The sequence below is a fragment of the Orcinus orca genome, chromosome 15 (genome assembly GCF_937001465.1).
Source record: "Orcinus orca chromosome 15, mOrcOrc1.1, whole genome shotgun sequence".
NCBI lineage: Eukaryota > Metazoa > Chordata > Mammalia > Artiodactyla > Delphinidae > Orcinus > Orcinus orca.
The window spans coordinates 45,898,653-45,917,893 of record NC_064573.1 but is presented as its reverse complement, the minus strand read 5'-3'; the positions used below and the strand labels follow the sequence as shown (position 1 = coordinate 45,917,893).

The window sequence follows — 19,241 nt, the reverse complement described above, 5'->3', positions numbered from 1 at the left end:
AGATAGAGGCCTTTGAAAAAATGTATTAGCAAAGAAGGAAAAAATGTGCCTTTTCCTACAAAGGGTCACTGCACAGCCTATGAATGAGAAGTGGGTGATCCCAGAGAGTTTGACATCGGAGAAAACACGTGGGAGGAAATTGCATAATGGTTAGTTACTTAAAATTGTTTCGCTTTTCTAATACCCCTGCCCCCATTGGTTTAATATTTCTGTTATTAAATTGTTCTGGGTTTTTAAAACAACTGGTAATTTTCATTTGCTTTAATATTAAAATAAGCAGCATTTGGGACATTACTCAGTTTTAAAGAAAGGTCTTGTATTACATAATTCCCTTTGTACATTCAACCAGTGGAATCAATACCTCAACTCAAGGTCCATTGCCAAATGAAAAAGTTCTCCTTAGTGAAGTATCAATCCTGATTTCACCCTGTGGTTGTGATTTAAGGCACAAAATATGCCTGGTTCACATGCTTAATCAATAATTACCAGGTTTTACTGTTTTCAAGTCATGCAAATTAAAAAGCTTATTAATTTCAATGAGTGTTATGGACTGAATTCCGTTCCCCAAAATTCACGGGCTGAAGCCCTAATTCCCAGTACCTTAGAATATAAGTATATTTGGAGATACGGTCTTTAAAGAGGTAATTAAGGTAAATGAGCTCACATGGCTGGGCCCTCATCCAATATGACTGGTGTCTTATAAGAAGAGGAAATTTGGACATAGACGTAGAGGAAAGACCATTGTGCGGACAGAGGAAAAGATGGCCATCTGCAAGCCAAAGAGAAAGGTCTCAAGAAAACCCAAACCGGCTGGCCCCTTGATCTCAGACTTCCAGCCTCCAGAACTGTGAGAAAATAAATTTCTGTCATTTAAACCACCCACTCTGTAGTCTACTAAATGGATAATACACGAATTCCATTTGTTAACCATTGGTCAGTGTTTATTGTGTGTTGTTTTGTTCATTTATGACTTAGATGCACCATGAATATTTTCTCAAAATTGACCAGATTCACTTCTGCCCTAGCACCAAGCGCTGAAACTTACTTAGGAGAAAGTTTTTACAGAAACATAGAAATTAATAGAAAAAGTGGAAAACCGCTATGTTATAGAATCTCAGTTACAGCACTAATACATATTTATAATTTATATAATATATTTATTTACCAGTTATGGACTTTCAAAACGGTTTTCAGGAGGACTATGGCAAAATATGTTTACCAAAAAACCTGGTTAAAAATAAAAAGGAGGGGCTTCCCTGGTGGCGCGGTGGTTGGGCGTCCGCCTGCCGATGCAGGGGACGCGGGTTCGTGCCCCGGTCTGGGAGGATCCCACATGCCGCGGAGCGGCTGGGCCCGTGGGCCATGGCCGCTGGGCCTGCGCGTCCGGAGCCTGTGCTCTGCAACGGGAGAGGCCGCAGCAGTGGGAGGCCCGCGTACCGCAAAAGAAAAAAAAAATAAAAATAAATAAAAATAAAAAGGAGAGTGGACAGAAGCCACTTGAAAGGGAGAAAGAGATATTCAAGGGACATGGTAAAATTAAGATTAGATTTAAATTTTCACTTGGAGATGAGGAAGGCAAACATCACAGTTATATGACTTGTGAGGAGAAATACATAGTTCACTGGAACCACGCTGTTTCTGTTATTAACATATTTTCCTAATGGTAAAGAATTCTGAGTAATATAATACGATTTTCAACCTTTATTTTCCAAAATATGAAGCAGTTTGATCATTTTTTAATGTATAGGTTTTTAAGAAAAGATGATACATTTATTTTAAATTAAAATGCATCCTTAGCAGTGAAACTATTCTGTATGATACTGTGATGGCAGACACGTGACAGGACGCGTTTGTCAAAACTCATGGACTGAGCAACACAAAGGGTGAATCCTAAAGTAAAATTAAGGACTTTACAGTAATGTATCATTATTGGTTGTAACAAATGTGCCGCATTAACGCGAGACGTTAATAATAGGGAAAACTATGGGGTGGGGTGGATATGGAACTCTTCACTTGGTGCTCGATTTTTCTGTAAACTTAGAATTGTTCTAAAAAATAAAGTCGATTAATAATTAAAAAATACTTCCTTTAGGGGAACTAGCTATATTATTAGATATTTAAAAGGAGTAGATAGTTGTCAATATCCTGTCTCTCCCAAACATGAGTTCCAGTGAATTGCCCCCACGTGGTATTAGCTGGAGCTGGATAATATAACTGAATCAATAACTTTACATAAACACCCTATGTATGGAGAAACTGAATGTAGTTTCATGAAAGTCATAATATTTTACCAGACATGTAATAAAGCTGAAATTCTGTTATTTTAAAAACAATCGAACTCAACTTGAAATATTTTTTTCTGACAATCTTCTTTACATTAAGACATTAATTTTGCTTAAGTGCTCAAATAACTTAGAGGAGAAGCTGCAGAGTTTCAAAACATAAGAGAAAAGGAAATAAATTGCCTTAGACAACTGAAAAAGCAAACTTGATCCACTGGATCATTCAAATTTAAAACAACTCTACACACGATTAAATGTTTGTGCCTAAAAACATCATCATATTAAACAAGAAATTTATTATTAGAGCCATTGCATAGTTTACATATAATATATAGTTACTGTGTTCTAGCCTACATAAAACTTTGTTAACATGATTAATATGAAATTAAATACCAGTGAAATAATTATTTTAAAGTACTTTTGACTCTTAAAGCCATACCTCAAATTAATGTTGACCATAAAACCATAATATCCTTATAAAATATTAATGGCAAACCACGGATCTTATATATTAAATGTATTAGCAGTTAATAGCACTACATAAACCACAGAAATGAAAATGTGCAAATACACACATACAGTTTATAATTTTTGCCTGAGTGAAACATCACCCATATTTAGAAACAATTACAAGAGAACACTGTAAAATAGTTTTGTGCCTAAATATATCTTTGGCTTTTTTATTGTATTTTTTTCCCACATGAATTGCTATTTCTGAAGGCATATTGGGAAAACAGAAGTAGTTTCACAGTGTTAACAGACGTTCTCCTTCTATGGGGACAGGGCAATATTTATTAAGGAGTTAGCTAGCTAGCTATTAGTGAAGAAGTGATAGGGAGGAAGGTAGAGAAGAACTGTCTCAACATTAAGGATTTCATGGTGTTTTTACTTACAGATTCCAATGGAGAAAGGTTACCAAGTGCAGGTTTGTTCATAAATCTGCTTAGATATTCTTCGCTTACTCTAGGCCCTTTCTGAGTTTCAATTTGAGGAACAATTTTTCCTAGAACCATTTAGGGTCCACCAATCCTTTTCACACATGCACAGTAGGATACACTAGAGACAGTTTGGAAATTTCCATATGGACCTTGGTGGAAAAAGTCATTACATTTTCTTTATAGCATATAATTATGATAAGAAAAATGAAATACAGAGTTTTGGGAAACATACTGACTATTAAATATACATAAAACTTCCATACAAAAGAATTTTTTTAAATCTTTAATAAGAAATTTGAGCTTATTTGCATGAAATGCCTTTTTAATAACAAGTTTTGTGACAGAGACATCAAATCCTTGATAATTACCACCAAGGCAAACTTTATTCACAAAAGTTGGTGGTAGCAAATGGGTAGCACAGAGTTCATCACTTTTTCTCCAATTGACAGAAAGTTCTTTCTCGTCATGAACCATGAGGGATATACTGATTAAATTTCCTGGTCCTTCTTTTTCTTAATTGACAAATACAATGTTGAAATTCCTTGTGGAAATGCAAAAGTTTTCATATTTTTTCATCCTAAGTATTTTAAAATAATGATAAAACTTGACTTCAAGCATATATAGGTATTGCTCTAACAGTCAATAATTCTTCCTTAGGATTTAAAATGTAACACCAACTAAATATCACAAATGAATCATTTTTATCCTTTTTCCAAAGCTGAACTTTGCTTCAAATCCATAAGCTTGGTGAGTATGTGTACTATTATTTACATGGCCTTTGCGATTTTCAATTAAGTTCATTCAGGTGCTCCAAAATGTCAGTTAAATAGGTTATTTTTTTCAAGCAAATAACTCTCCTTCAACAAATCTGCAGTGAACAACATTCAAACACACTCACAATCCATTTTTCTATTAGCTAATAAACTCTTGCAAAAAAAGTGTCCTTTGGACAGCTTGGGCACTTTGGTATATATCAGCAAATATGGTTTTCTAATCCCTGATCTTTGCATAAAGCTGTTGCCATTTATTTTCATAATATCAATTTATGTGGTTTTAAGATTTATGAGCAAACCTTTATATACAAGAGTTTCTAGGTGAGTAAAACTAACAGAATCATGGGGCTCTCAGATTAAATTCCTGATGTTTATATCTTAATACCATTTATAGCCATTATACCTTCACGCCATTATGGCCAAAGCATCAGCCTCATGTAATATTTGCTTAAAATCTTGCTTTAAAGTGTTCATTTGGGTCTTTGAATGTATGATTTACAAAAGTTTGTCCTCCTTTTTTTTTCAAAATGAATAATGCTCTTTAAGGATTCTAACGACTGCTATTAACCAACATATTTATTAATTCCTTAAAGTCATCAACATGCAATGATCACTCTTTTGATCTAATCATCTTTTTGATTAGCGCTGTCACTATGATGTGTGACATGCCAACAGTACCTCTCCTGAGTGTATTATTCAAAAGTGGCTCCTTTTCGATTTCTTCTACTTCCTTGGTTTCCAGTATAGCACTGATGATACATATATAGGCTGGTAAACTAAGAAGTTCTGCCTTTGTGTGAGGCATTTTGGCCTCAGGCATTAAGTGTAAAATCCCATAAATGGCTTTTAGAACTTGATCATGTAGTGCTAGACTCAATCTCATAAAGGAATTTGCTTACTTTCTGCTTAAGAGAATCCCAAATTTCTTCTGCCTAAATTGGTTGTTTTGGGGTACAGTGAGCACACAATTAGTCCTGCATGTAGCTTCACTGGCTCACTTTTGCATCAAATAAAACCTTTAGACCAGGTGTGAGAATAATTATAAGGACTCATGAATTCCAATTTGAGGGAAAACATTTGAAGGGGTTTTTGTAACTGAAGTCTTTTCATTTTCCACTGGGTTGGGAAAGTAAACATACTTTAAAATGAAATCTAAAGACAAAAGAGACTGCAGGCATGTATAGCTTCAGAAAATCTATGTGTAAATAATATATAGTATACATATAATATATAAATAGTAAAGTATAAGTAATATTATCCTGTAATATACTAATGAATATTATAAATATTACAACTATAAAATAAATATATTTCAGGTCTTCTGCATTGTTAAAACATTTAAATATAAGGCACATGAAAAGCTTGGAAAATTAAACGTACTGTAATCTAAATTGGAATACTGAATATTAATTTTCACTTAATTTAATAATTGAAAGTCTTAAAAATGTACAAAATATAATCATTATTTACAGTTCTGGATAATCAAAAAATATTTTGAAAGCAATCCATTTCTGCAACTTACAGTCCTGTTTAGTAATTTAGTAAATTTTATGTCCAGAAAAACCAATCAATTTAATTCTAAGGAATTTGTTTCCAAAAACCTATATAAATTTAACATAATAGAGACATTTTAATTTTAAAAAACACACAAAAATTAACTATTGGTTTCCATCGAGAAAAGATTTTGACTGTTAACTTTAAAATCCAACAGGAATAAAGGAAAAAAAGCAAAAGAAGAAAGTAGAAAAAAGAAAAAGAAGGAGGGAAGAAGAAATAAACAACTGAGAAATCTAACCAAGTTAATAATTCTCTGGTACCTGACAAAAACATAAAATTTATATATACCTTCTCTTTTACAATTAAATGGAGAAAAGTATGAGCAAAAGATGCAAGCAAATTAAATTGAAAGAATAATAAAAGTAACATTTGCATAAAATTTTCACTTAGGATAAACACGCTGATATGAAAACAATGATCAGGTGACTGGGGGGCTTCAGTGGGAAAGGGGACATTTTGGTGCTCACTCCATGTGCGGCAAGTACTTGGCCAATGAAAAGATCTGGGGAGATGCTATGTGGAGACTTGGGTCTATGCAAATCTTAGCAAAAGAGAAAAATAATAAAAATAATAAAAACTTTCAGGAAGTTTTTACAGAAAGCAATGAAAGAGCATTCAAATGTAATGTTCACTATTGTGAGTTAATTTACTGACCTGTTTTATAATAAAAATGCCTTCACATTTTTAACACTATAAAAAAGTTCAACCATGAGTATCTACAGCACACTTATATCCCATTCTTGGCAATCTGGTTGGGAAACACTGATCTATTTTGCCATACTGCTGAAATATTAACGCTTCAGTTGGCATTGAGAATGATGACCAATAATTTCAGTTTTTCTCCTCTTTCTAAACATTCATAAAGATGACACTTCTCATCTCCTTGGCCTTCAGCATGACCATGTGGATTACTTTGGCCAATAAAATCTGGGGATTGAAGTCACACATATTGCTTCCCAGCAGCAGCATTTAAAAGTTGATACCCTCTACAGCCAGACAAAACTATAATTCAAAAACATACACGTACGCCTATGTCCACAGCAGCACTATTCACAATAACCAAGACACAGAAACAACCTAAATGTCCATTGAGAGAGTAATGGATAAAGAAGATGTGGTACATATATGCAATGGAATACTACTCAGCCATAAAAAAGAATGAAATAATGCCATTTGCAGCAGCATGGATGCAACTAGAGGTTATCATACTAAGTGAAGTAAGTCAAAAGAGAAAGACAAATACGTTACGATATCACTTACATGTGGAATCTAAAATATGACACAAATGAACTTCTTTATAAAACTCGCAGATATAGAGAACAGACTTGTGATTGCCAGGGGCAGCAGGGCGGGGGGTGTTGGGAAGGGATGGACTGGGAGTCTGGGGTTAGTAGATGCATAGAGAATGGATGGACAACAAGGTCCAACTGTATAGCACAGGGAACTATATTGAATGTTCTGGGATAAACGATAATGGAAAAGAATATAAAAAAGAATATATATATATATATATATATAGAGAGAGAGAGAGAGAGAGAGAGAGAGAGAGAGAGAGGGAGAGCCACCTGAGTCACTTTGCTGAACAGCAGAAATTAAAAAAAAAAAAGTTGATGCCCTCTTTCCCTGCAGTGGCAATTAAGAAAGGACATGTTAAACGCAGATAATAACAGGATCGAACCCCCGGGGTGAGTGAGCCCAGCCATGGAGAACTGCCCTGGAGAGTCTCCTGCTTCCACCGAGGACTTCTTCGCAGGAAGGGGAAATTGACATTTTTTACGTTAAGCACAGAAGAATGGGGGTAATTGTTACTGCAGCACATCCTAGCCTATCATGATAAGGTCTCAACTTGAGTGACCTAAATCCTTCTCACTGCAGCAGAATTAGGATGAAGTGTCTATGAAATGAAATAAATCAGAATCAAACTTATTGTAGATCAAATTAATACAACTAAAATATTTCTTATTACTAAAAGTGTTGGTATTTCCCCACCAAAAGCAAGAGGTTTTATTATAATGTTCTCTAAAATGTTATAAAATCTAGAGAAGCTGTTATTTCATTTTCTTTCCAGGGCAAGTCATGTAGTATTTAACTAACATCTATATACAAGTTGCCACAAATAAAAGAAAGGAATAAAGAGCTATGATATTCTTCGTGAAATTGAAAAAAATCAAAACAAGCAGTAGGGATGATGATTATGACATTCAAAATATGAAATTTAGATTTTCAATTGTCCAATAATGCTATGCATACGATTTCATATATTAAACCTCTGGAAAAGCAGTAAGGTTATTACATTCTCCCTTATATGCAATTCTAGTAACTCAAAAAATTTAAACTGTTCTTCTGTTCTTCACTTCATTGATATTCTTCCTCCAGGCATCTCTGTTTCATGAAATTCAATGAAAACCCTTTCTTTTGACAGAATCCAGCTAAAAATATATTAAATGATCAGTGTTCAGGCAGAATTACTTTTTTTTTTTTTTTTTTGCAGAATGTGCCCATTAAATTACACTGAAATATCACTACCTCTAATTAAATTACTCTGACAGAACACAGGTTGTGTGGAAGCTCTTTTTCCCAAATGTATGATTATTAGTCTCTGAAATTTGATGCAATTTAGTTAGCTTTATGTTTCAGGCTACTTATGTCAACAAAGAAGGATCCTAATTCCTAAGTTTTGTGGCAGGTTTTTATTAAGTTTTAAAGAAAACAGAGTTCTCCGAATAAACTTTGCTGAAAAAAGAAATTCTTGCTAATTGGAGTTTTCAAGTATACCACTAGAAAGGAAAAAACAAAACTAAACTAATCTTGTGTTTAAATCAATTTCAACAATGTGGCTTAAAAATGTGCCACAGAGACCAGAAAGAGGGAACGTCTCCCCAGAATGCCCAACTTACTAAGTAAGACATGGGTATACCAAGGAACAAAAGGATGTTGTACATTTTATAAAATTTGAATAAAAGAAAGAGGTACATAGAACATAATGTTCATTAAGCAACTCAGTCCTACAGTATGACATGATATCACATGAATGGAAATTAAAGTCCATTGAACTATTAAACTATTAAATCCCAAATTATTTGCTGACAGTAAAGTTAGAAAACAGAAAGGATAAGATTTTTATCCTAAACAGTTAAAACAATTTAAGAAATATTTATTCCTTTACTCGATTTTAGAGAAAAATATCCTTGTCATATATGAAGAAATGACAATGTACTGATATATAAAACAGCTCTTGAAAATCTGCCATGACACATAACTCATAATTTAAAAGCTGAATTCCCAATTATTACTGCCAAATTCTCCCCAAAGAAATACTGGCTCACTAGCTACTGGAAAGAACTTTGCAAAGAGCAAAGTTGGACTTTCTACAGAAAACAAACTAAAAATGTAACAAAAGCAACACCAAAACCCACCATATTACATGCGCTATTTCTAAAGGCTGTCTACATTTTTCTGAACATGAGCAACAAGATGTGTATTAAGTATTTAATATATGTCGGATTCCATAAAAATGTCATCAGTGTTACTATGTCTTTCACAGAGCCAATGAAGTTGCTCAAAGTAATTATATGAAGTCCCTAAGTTGCCAATGAAATTTAAGTAGTAAAAGCAATGAACAAATTCTAATGTAGATTCAATTAATGGGTTGTTAGTGGGTAAACATCACTGTATAACCTGGGGAAAAACATGGCCTCCATTTTTTTATTGTCTCAGTAGACCAGTTTCCAACTTTTTGAAGAATTATTATATAAACCCTAGAAAGCTGCTCTAACAGCATGAAAGTATTCTTCCAACAGCCTAACCGGACAGTATTTCTTAGTACTTACTCTGATCTACTGCAGATAGTCACAAGAAAAACAAGGGTAAGTAATCTATGACATATAATAAAAAAAATGGGCTATGATTTTAATGCATCAATATAATAGTAGTAAAGGGCTATTTCAAGATTATTTGGTTTTACGCAAATGCATAAATATTTGAGTAATACTCTTTTAAATGTCAATTACTTATTTATATTTAGAAATTATATTTTATGCTTATTAAATTTTTATTATAATGCCCAAAGCGGCAGTCATTCCAAAATGCTGTCATTGGTTTAAAAGAACCAACCAAACAAACAAAAAAGTGAAACAAAAAATCCTCTTCAAAAGTGTTCCCCTCCCTTCTATTGCAGCCTGAAATGAACATCTACCTCTGTGAACACACCAACTCAGCAATCCAAATTGCTGGGCAAAAATCTGCTGCTTCAACTGACAATAATAAGCCTTCTACTCATTAATGGGTTGACATTCCCTCTTGGAGAAATGATTACACTTCTATTTCACCATTCTCCTTAATTATATCAAAGTGCATGGGATGAATGGTTACACACTGTAATATTATGGCCCCTCATATGCTCCACACTGTGATTTATCTGAAAACATCTTAGGTGCATGAGTGTTCTGCCCAGGGACATTATTCTTACCCCCGCTTTTCCAAATGACACTTAGTCCAGCTCTAAGGTAAACTTATGAAGGGTCAGGGTATCTCTAAGTTTTACAGAGATAAAGATTTTGCATGTTTGATTTACCCCATGAATACAAAGGCATGTATTAAAGGATTTTCACTACATTAAACAAGAGGATGTCAAGGCAAGTATCCTGTGTACACACTATTTACTCCCAACTTAACCAATTCTCAGTCTGTATGTGTTAGCTACAATAAACTGACTTAGGCTAAAACAATATCCTTATCCCATCCTGATAAGTAGACGCATTAAGCAGACCAGTTGGAATTACATCTTTTTGCCTAAAAGCCCCAGCAATACTAATGTTTTAGGATAATATACTAAAAGCCCTATTTTTAAAAAAGTAACTTAGACATTTGACTTCCAGAGTCGTTAAAATGAATTAAAACAACACACGTAAATAATTGAGACAAAGATATAAAAACATACACCTAAACAGGGATGATGAAAGATCTATTAAATGTGAATTTTTCATCTTAAAAAATCCCATTTAAAAAAAAAAGAGGGATATAAAAACCAAGAACAAATAGAAATGCAAGGTATGAAGGAGACTTCTGGATAGCGTGGCATGGCACAGTCGGGTCATGTTTTCGATGGACAACCTTGCTCCAAACAGGCAGCAATGATGAAGTATAAAGAGTTTTTAAAAAGAGAGAGACAAAACCTAGCCACACTCTAAAACAAAATAAACATCTCTGTGGACCAGAAATGAACTTAATGTAATTTGCCACCTGGATAGGAAGCAGGCAGGGACAACTGGAAGTTCAGCTTCTGTTGGGTTAAGGGGCTTGAAGGTCAGAAGACGTAGGGCACAGCATCTAGGTTGCCATTTGACGCCAGGATGTGGGGCTGGGACTGGGCTCAGAGTGGTTTTGTGCAAGGGCAGAATGAGAGATGAAAACAAAAATTCCACAATCCCAAAGTATCGTACATCAAACAATCTAATACTAAGGACAGTCAACGAAATCAACAATCAGAATCTAACACACTTCAAATGAATTTAATTTCATGGAACATTCCTCTGGTTCGCTCTAACCCACTGGCTGCTTCTTCTGCAATTCTGTAAGATGCCTCAAGCTTCAGCCCGGCATCTTCACTTCTTTCCATTCTCACCCTAGGTGATTTCAACCAGCCCCAAGGTTTTAAAAACCACCTACACAAAGAAGATTGTTGAGAAAATCTATATAAACCTTGACTGTTCCCTCGAGCTCTAGACTCCTATATCCAATTGCCTACTTGCCACCTCCATTTGGACATCGAAGAGGCAACTCAAACTGAACAGGTTCCAAAGCCAACTCTTGATTCACTTCTGCCCTCAACAAATGCCATGGTGAACAGTTTCACCCTTCACCCAAATGCTCTGACTACAAGACTAGGAGTTGAGCTTGACTCCTGTCTTATTCCAAAAGGAATCTATTTGAAAGTTCTGTCAGCTCTGCTTTCAAAATATATCCCCAATATGGCCATTTCTCAGCACCCCCACGGCACCAGCCATTATCTGGGTTGAATTACAGCTGGAGCCTCTGACTCGCCTATCACTCCCACTCTCTGCGACACCTAGAGTGGCCTTTTAAAAACATAAATTAAATCATGCTCAAAGGCTTCCTATCACACCACGTAGAACAAAATCCTTAACAAAAGCCCTTGGCCCTGCAACCTCTTCCTCCTTTCCTCTTGGAGCTCATTGGGCAGCCACAGTCACGTAGGCCGTCTGGTGATTCCTCCAACAAGCTACACTGATTCCTGCCCCAGGCCCTTTTCCGTATATTTGGAATATTACACAACGCAGGAGAGAGGAGAGGAAAGAATAAGAGAGGAAGCAAGAAAACTTGGACAACAGGCAGGCAGGAGATTGATTAATTAATTGATAATTAATCAATTAATTGATTAATCAATTGCCCAGGTAAAAGACCACTTAATTTTAGTCTTTTTAGTCTTTATAGATAAAGTCACCTTTCCCAAATTTTTCCAACTTGCTTCCTTTCTTTTTTTTCCCATGTCACTGATAGCAATACATGATTAGAGTTGACTTTTTCCAATCAAACCAGAGAATGAATAAAAGGAATGCAAGACACTCTTTTTATTTATTACCTGGGTTGACTAGGGATGAGTAATAGGAATCACAGAACACATAGGGGAGGAGCACAGCATATCATGCATCTTAATAAGAGCTAAGCAAATAGAGAGGCAGCAAACGAAAGTGTTTTGATGTTTGCAGCCTAGTCATTGGCCTAATGGGCAAAACGTGTAGCCATGGCTGGGATGCCACAGACCTCCCAGAGTCTGTGCTCTACTGTACTACATGACCTCTCAAACAATGGTGGTTTGAAAACTTGCAGGAGGAATGAACAAATTCCAACCAGCTCCTCAACAATGAAGAATAAGGCAAACAACAACAGTCTAGTGCTGAGCTAGTGTTCATTCTTGTATGCATGAAGTCTCCTCAAAACTGGGGACCACTAAGAATGGGCATAAAGCAACTTGTGGGTTTCAGCATCTTAACCACCAACTATAACCTGCTTCAATGAGAAGGTGGATAGGATGACCGTTTTTTTTTATTTAACTTTTAAAAAAATTGAAGTATAGTTGATTTACAATGTTGTGTTAATTTCTGCTGTACAGCAAAATGACTCAGTTATACATACATATACACATTCTTTTTTATATTCCTTGGATGACTCGATATAAAGAAACAAAAGACAAAGGTGGGGATTTCACCCTCTTCCGCAGATCCAACAGTACTAGTTAATAACATCACATGAACTTATTTTGTATGTATGTGTGAATCCACCTATCTGTCTACTTAGTGCTGTACTCTGAATAAGTAGTAACTACAGAGTAGGTGGTCAACTTACAGAGTAACTCAGCATGTACAGAGTAAGCAGTCAACTAATACTCTCAGTATTACTGTTTCCAAGTCCAGAGTTCAGAGTTTAGAATGTTTGTGATATGTCTCATTTAAATATCACCTACAATGATATAAATACTTTCATGTACTTATTTTTTCCTATTCTTTCTTTAGCTGCCCATCTTCATACATAGGGAAACAGAAGGCCACAAGAGTGTAAGTTCCCTCATCACATTGAGAGTGTGGCCACTGCTGCCCGAAATTCTTTGGGGGCATCCTAAGAAGCACCCATTACCTCTCAGGACGAAGGCTGATTTCCATTTCTCCCCCAACAGCCGACTCTCAATGAAAATTAACCAAATGATTCCTTGTTTGCCATTTAAGATGAATACTGAAATGAAGATAACAAGATCCCTAATCTCTAAGAGTTTAAAATTAGGAGGAAAGGGCTCCAATAACTAACAGTAAAGTAGAACAATATATAACAAGATGGGCTAAACCAAAGCTTTTGACAATTACAACCGAAGGGAGAAAGGGGATCACTAAAGATGTAGTGAAATGGCAGCCGACTTTTGAACTGAGCAGAGAAGGATGAACAGGACTCCGATAGGCTGCGTGGTGACAGGCGAGGTGGTGGCTTTAACGTGATCGAGGCATGGCAGTCTGGCAGTGATGGTGCCTTCACAGAGGCATCAGTGTTTATGGAAAGAGTGGTGTCTGGATCAGCTCAGCTGCTCCTCGCTCAATGCCTTTGTTAAGGATGAGTATCTGTAAAGGATCTTTTTCTAGGGCAAATTTGTTTGGCAAGGAGTTTTGGGGACATATTATCTTTGTGGGGGAGGGAGTCTTATGGGCTAAAGGCTTTACTGAGAGAAGCAGTCTCCAGGTAGACTGAAATCCATTCAGCTAAAAGAAGAAATGTCAACAGAGGTACAAACGAGCAATCTAATCACTGATGCACATGAAATTGGTTCATAGAATTCAGGGGCAGTGCGTGTGTATACCATGCCTATGTGACAGTAGGATTCACTGTTAAAATTTAAATGCCATTCTAGTTTTTAAAAAAGGCTTAGCATTTCCCCTTTTCCGGAGCCCATGGGTGACCTCTTAACATGAGGAAGACCATGAGTGGCATTTTTTAAACGTGGGAATTATTCAAAAATACACAATATAATATGCAAGATGTGATTATAAAGAAATAGGATTGATTCCGCAAATCACACAGAAAAATCAGACTCATTATATAACAAGCACGCCTTGAATAAATTATAGTCCAAACAACAGGGGCACTAAATATGCACTTTAATTTGGAGTACAGTACAGAGGTAACTTCAGCTTCTAATCAGATGAATTATTCATAAAGCTAAAAGATACTAAAAAAAAAAAAAACCAAAACACTGCTTGTATAATAAAGGCCAACTCTAATCTCATGTATTTTATAAGAAATCTCCATTAAAACACTACCGTTTTATACTCAATTGAACCATACCCTGAACTAGTCTGACGTAGTGTACTTTTCTCTGAATAAGAAGGAACTGCATTGATGATGAGATTTTTTTTCTTATCATTCTGTTCTTGTTTGCAAAAAATAAAGAGAAGAGAGGACCACAAGTCAGTAAATTCAGTTTTGGTTGCGGTCCCACTGATGCCCAATAATCCTCTGAACAGCTTTGGATCTTCATTTCTTATGGGAAAGTCTCACTGGAAGACTGCTAATATCTTTTACAGCACTAAAAATATGCATACACATATTCTAAAATTCAATATCATAACAAATCCCTGAGTGAATATTACCACTGAACGTGATACTCGTTTTTTTTTGTTTTTTTTTTTGTTGTTGTTTTGTTTTAATTGTTGTTGAGTAAGTTTTAAGTAAAAGACAATGGCTTCTCCGAGACAAAAAGCAAAGGACTACTCCTACAGGAATAAAATCATTTTAAATGTATTGTTCTCTAGTTATTAAAAGCTATCAAATCCCAGAGCAAAGTTAAAATCTAAGTATCACATTCCATGTAACGATGGATGAAAGGGCAGCAACAGCTAGAGTGATCGAAATCATGACAATGATTCAATGGTCACTCTTCCTTTCAAGAGGTTAACAAATTACATGGGCATTAATGAATTGTACTTTATAATCTGGTTGCTTCCCTTTTGCTAGAATTTCTTTGTCACCAAGAAAAGTAAAAGAAGCTTAAGTTATTCTGTTTGAAACACAACTCTTCCTCTGATAGACCAATCACCTTCTTTGCATGAACAGATTTCAGTCATTTCTGTACTAGGGTGTCACAATGAATGAGTATAAATCTTTGAAGGCAAAAGATACGACCAGTATTTCAAGTTCCAAATTCTATTCCTCACTCCCTTTAAAAATAATGAATGTCGGGCTTCCCTGGTGGCGCAGTGGTTGAGAGTCCGCCTGCTGATGCAGGGGACGCAGGTTCGTGCCCCGGTCCGGGAAGATCCCACATGCCGCGGAGCGGCTGGGCCCGTGAGCCATGGCTACTGAGCCTGCGCGTCTGGAGCCTGTGCTCCGCAGCGGGAGAGGCCACAGCAGTGAGAGGCCTGTGTACCGCAAAAAGAAGAAAAAAAAAAATAATAATAATGAATGTCAATGAGAAGAGGTAAAGCCTGAACTTCTTTAGAAGACATTTCTTTAGAACAGTTCTTTAGAAATATTTCTCTGGAAATAAAAACTCGAAGATAAAAATATGCATTTGAGACAACTAAAGATGCGATCCATGATTTCTCCTAAGTTTGCAATTTTGATAGCATAAATGCGCCTCAGGAAAGATAAATTGAGGACCTACAAAGTTCCTTGGGAGATTATACGGCAAGAAAACCAATGTGACTATTTCAAGATGAAGTGAAATAGGTACTCCTCTAGCTTTTACACGACGTATTTTCTTTTAAAAGTTTCCAATAAAATAAACTCAGTGTTTGTTACAAAGGAGACATTCTTTATTCAGTTCTCATCATAATGGCCATACAGAAACATTCTGCTGCCAAGTTTTGGTTTCTAATGAGTAGCATTCTTTTTTTTTCAGGTTCAAAGTCAATTTCTTTAAACCGCCTGTTTTATATGCATATACCACCTTTGGATAATTCTTTCATGGATTACAGTTTAGCCTTTAAAACAAGAAATTTTGTTGAATATCTGATTATTTTTCTAGGCGGTTTCAAATCCCTTGATGTCTGGCAAATTTTTACAAAATTAATGAGGTTAACCTTCATTTCTCAGACTTGCAGAGTTACTTTAGGTTAACAGAGATCTCTTATTTAAAGAGGACTCGTAGCCATGGGCTTTTAAATTTGACTTTATTTTCAGGAAGATCTACTAAACTCAAAGTATATCTTAAGTAAGAGAAGTATGCGACACATTCTTAATCTTAAGCACACTTAGGCAACTAAATACAGGTTAATCCCGCTTCAAATAAATTAGATTTGTAAAAATATAGACATCTGAACTAAAATGTAAAGGGACATGAATAATGTTTTTCTATTTATAAGATTCCTTTTCATAGCTGCCTAATATTCTATCTTCTTACTCCTTTTCCCATGTCTGAACGTGTCCGTCCTCCTGTAAGGAAGGAGCTGAAATCTAAACGTAAACATGGCAAGTGTTCTACCATCAAGGAAGTCACAGTCTCATCTAAATATTTCTCTAGCAAATTATGTGATTTAAGATGAAGATCTACATAGTGGGGATTAGGGAAATTAGGCCACGAAATCAAAAAGCTGAAGGTGACATTAAAAACATGTTTAAATAGAGTATCGTAAAAGGGATAAAGCTTGCCACAAAAACGTGTGGCTTGTAAACCTTTCATTTATTTGCAGTTTGCAGGAAAATGTCTACTACATACAGAAAGGGACGAACAGAGTCTGTTGCCAAGTATCAGCAGCTGGATTTGAAGATGTGCAATTCTCTATACTTACAGCACTAAGGAAGGCAAAGGAGAAATACGGCTTTTAAGCATTCCCTCCTTAAACCACCACCCCTGCCCCACAGAATACATGTGCACAGTTTTTTTGTGATTATGTTTTTTTTTTTTGGCTGCGTTGGGTCTTCGTTGCTGCTCTTAGGTTTTCTCTAGTTGCGGCGAGCGGGGGCTACTCTTCGTTGCGGTGCACGGGCTTCTCATTGCGGTGGCTTCTCTTGTTGCAGAGCACGGGCTCTAGGTGCACGGGCTTCAGTAGTTGTGGCTCACGGGCTCAGCAGTTGTGGCTCATGGGCTTAGCTGCTCCCCGGCATGTGGGATCTTCCTGGACCAGGGCTCGAACCCGTGTCCTGTGCATTGGCAAGTGGATTCTTACCCACTGCATCACCAAGGAAGTCCCTGTGATTATGTTTTAATTTGATTTTTAGAATCACAGAAATTCATAGCATCACTGACTTCTTTTTTTTAAAATATAAAATATGCTTTGTATATAAGCCTTCTCATTTTATGCTACTTTGTTTTCTGGTTCAACCAAATCACTGTTAGTGAGAATGAATAAGGCAATTTCTGTTACCTGAAAGGAAAATGTAGGATTCTGCTTGGTTCTTTAATTTCTCCATGAAGATACACACATAGCCCTTTAATAAAAACATGCCATTGAATTTCCATTTCCCATAATTCCTTCTGCTTAGTGAACAAAGTCATAATAGGTATGTCAGAATAAAAACAGGGATAAAGTTCTTTCGAGTGGGCGGAAATGCCTCTGCAGCTTTTTATAACTGGAATACTGACCGTCAGCAAAAAAGAGAGATTGGGTGGCTTAACAGGGTCCACATTACATCTGATTCACTGATCCCTTTCAAATTCTTGCCCCCAACCTCGGTGCAACACAAAACCCTCCTGAGCTCTGCCGGTCCTTTTGTCTGTTTGCAAAACAAAATACAACAGAATAAATTCTTGGGGGTGGGGGTAGGGGTCGGGGGAAACAGCTTTTCTCTTTGGACAAATCTCCCCCTTTGGGTTCTCTTAAGATGAGTGTTCTACCTAGTTTTGTCAGCTAGTCACTCTCCGTCACCTGTTATTTAGCAATGCGTTAAGTAATAAATATCTGTAGCTCTCGTAGCTTTCTCCAAAGAAGCAACTTGGATGAGAGGTCAATAATGAACGTGCTTTGAGTACCCAGCAGCGCTCAAAGTGCTTCTAAGATCATTAAGGCTGGTAAGGACTCGTTGGTTTTGTACCCAGAATTGGGTATGAATCCAAGATTAAATGTCAAAATGAGTGTGTCGGAGAATACTTGTTAAAATACAAAATTTCGTAATTAGAGAAAGGCACTCTATGCTCTAAATGCACCTAAAAGGTGCTCAAAGTGTAAAACATGCCTACAAATAATGTCGCTAATGGGTAGACACAAGATTCTTGAGCGCTTTTTCTCTCAGATTGCTACAGATGTTAAACGTTCCAAAAAACTTTATAAGGTTTTCAGATAGGGTTCTCGCGTGAAGGCAGAACTACTTTTAACAATGGCTAGTCAGACGTTGCCTTGTTCTGAAACATCCCCCTTTCAACAATTAACTTTCCAGTTCATACCATATGCTAAATAGTTGAGTATAGCATGAGAGTACTGTGGGAATCAGTGAGGAAGTCTACAGAAGTATTTTGGGGCAATTGTGAACCTTGGAGGATTTGGGAAGATGATACTAGGAAGAAAAGGGAATTCTGGTAGGTAACTGGAATAACCCAGAGCTGAGGAAAGAAGACTTACAACATGCCCAAGAAAAGGCAAAAGCTAACCATTGCTTGAAATATCAAGTTAATGTAGGGATAGAGTGGAAGATGCGCCTACAGATTTAGTATAGACAAACTGTAGAGCGCTTGTAAAAATTTGGGAGACAGATGCTGAAGATTTTGGGGCGGGGAAAGCGCAAGTAGTGTTTTGGGACAAATGACCTAACTTAAACACGCAGGCTGGGATTAGAGTGAAAAGCCAAAGACATTTTACTGAAGAGATCAGTGTTTGAGCATGAACTAGGGACCCGAGCCAGTGATGGCAACAGGAATCCCAAAGAAGAAATACAGATTCAAAGAAGTGGTGAAAAAATCCATAGGAACAGAAGACTAATTAGATGTGAGGAGGAGAAACGGCTAGGAAGGAAACGTAAGGAGTCGAAAAGGATTCCAATGTTTTGCGTCTAGCTGACTGTTTAAAAAGAGGAGTGGAAATGGGCTGAATTTGAGGGAGGAAATAGTTTTAGGAAAGACTCCTTTCCAGAACTGCTGATTTAATTTAGCATTAAAAAGAATATACGGGGCTTCCCTGGTGGCGCAGTGGTTGAGAGTCCGCCTGCCTTTGCAGGGGACACGGGTTTGTGCCCCGGTCCGGGAAGATCCCACATGC

General features: G+C 36.5%; 1 protein-coding gene across 2 annotated transcripts in view; it reads right to left on the bottom strand.

Moving 5' to 3' along the window:
* The window catches only part of CDH2 (cadherin 2), a 215,623-nt gene that overhangs the window by 63,094 nt on the left and 133,288 nt on the right, over positions 1–19,241 (bottom strand). The window contains exon 1 of one of the 2 annotated variants that reach the window (XM_004273727.4): positions 17,418–18,384. The exons of the other annotated variant lie outside the window; for it this stretch is intronic. Coding sequence (XP_004273775.1) covers positions 17,418–17,496 — 79 coding nt within the window. The 5' untranslated portion in view covers positions 17,497–18,384. Of the gene's footprint in view, positions 1–17,417; positions 18,385–19,241 lie in introns of those variants that run through there. 2 annotated transcript variants of the gene reach the window in all.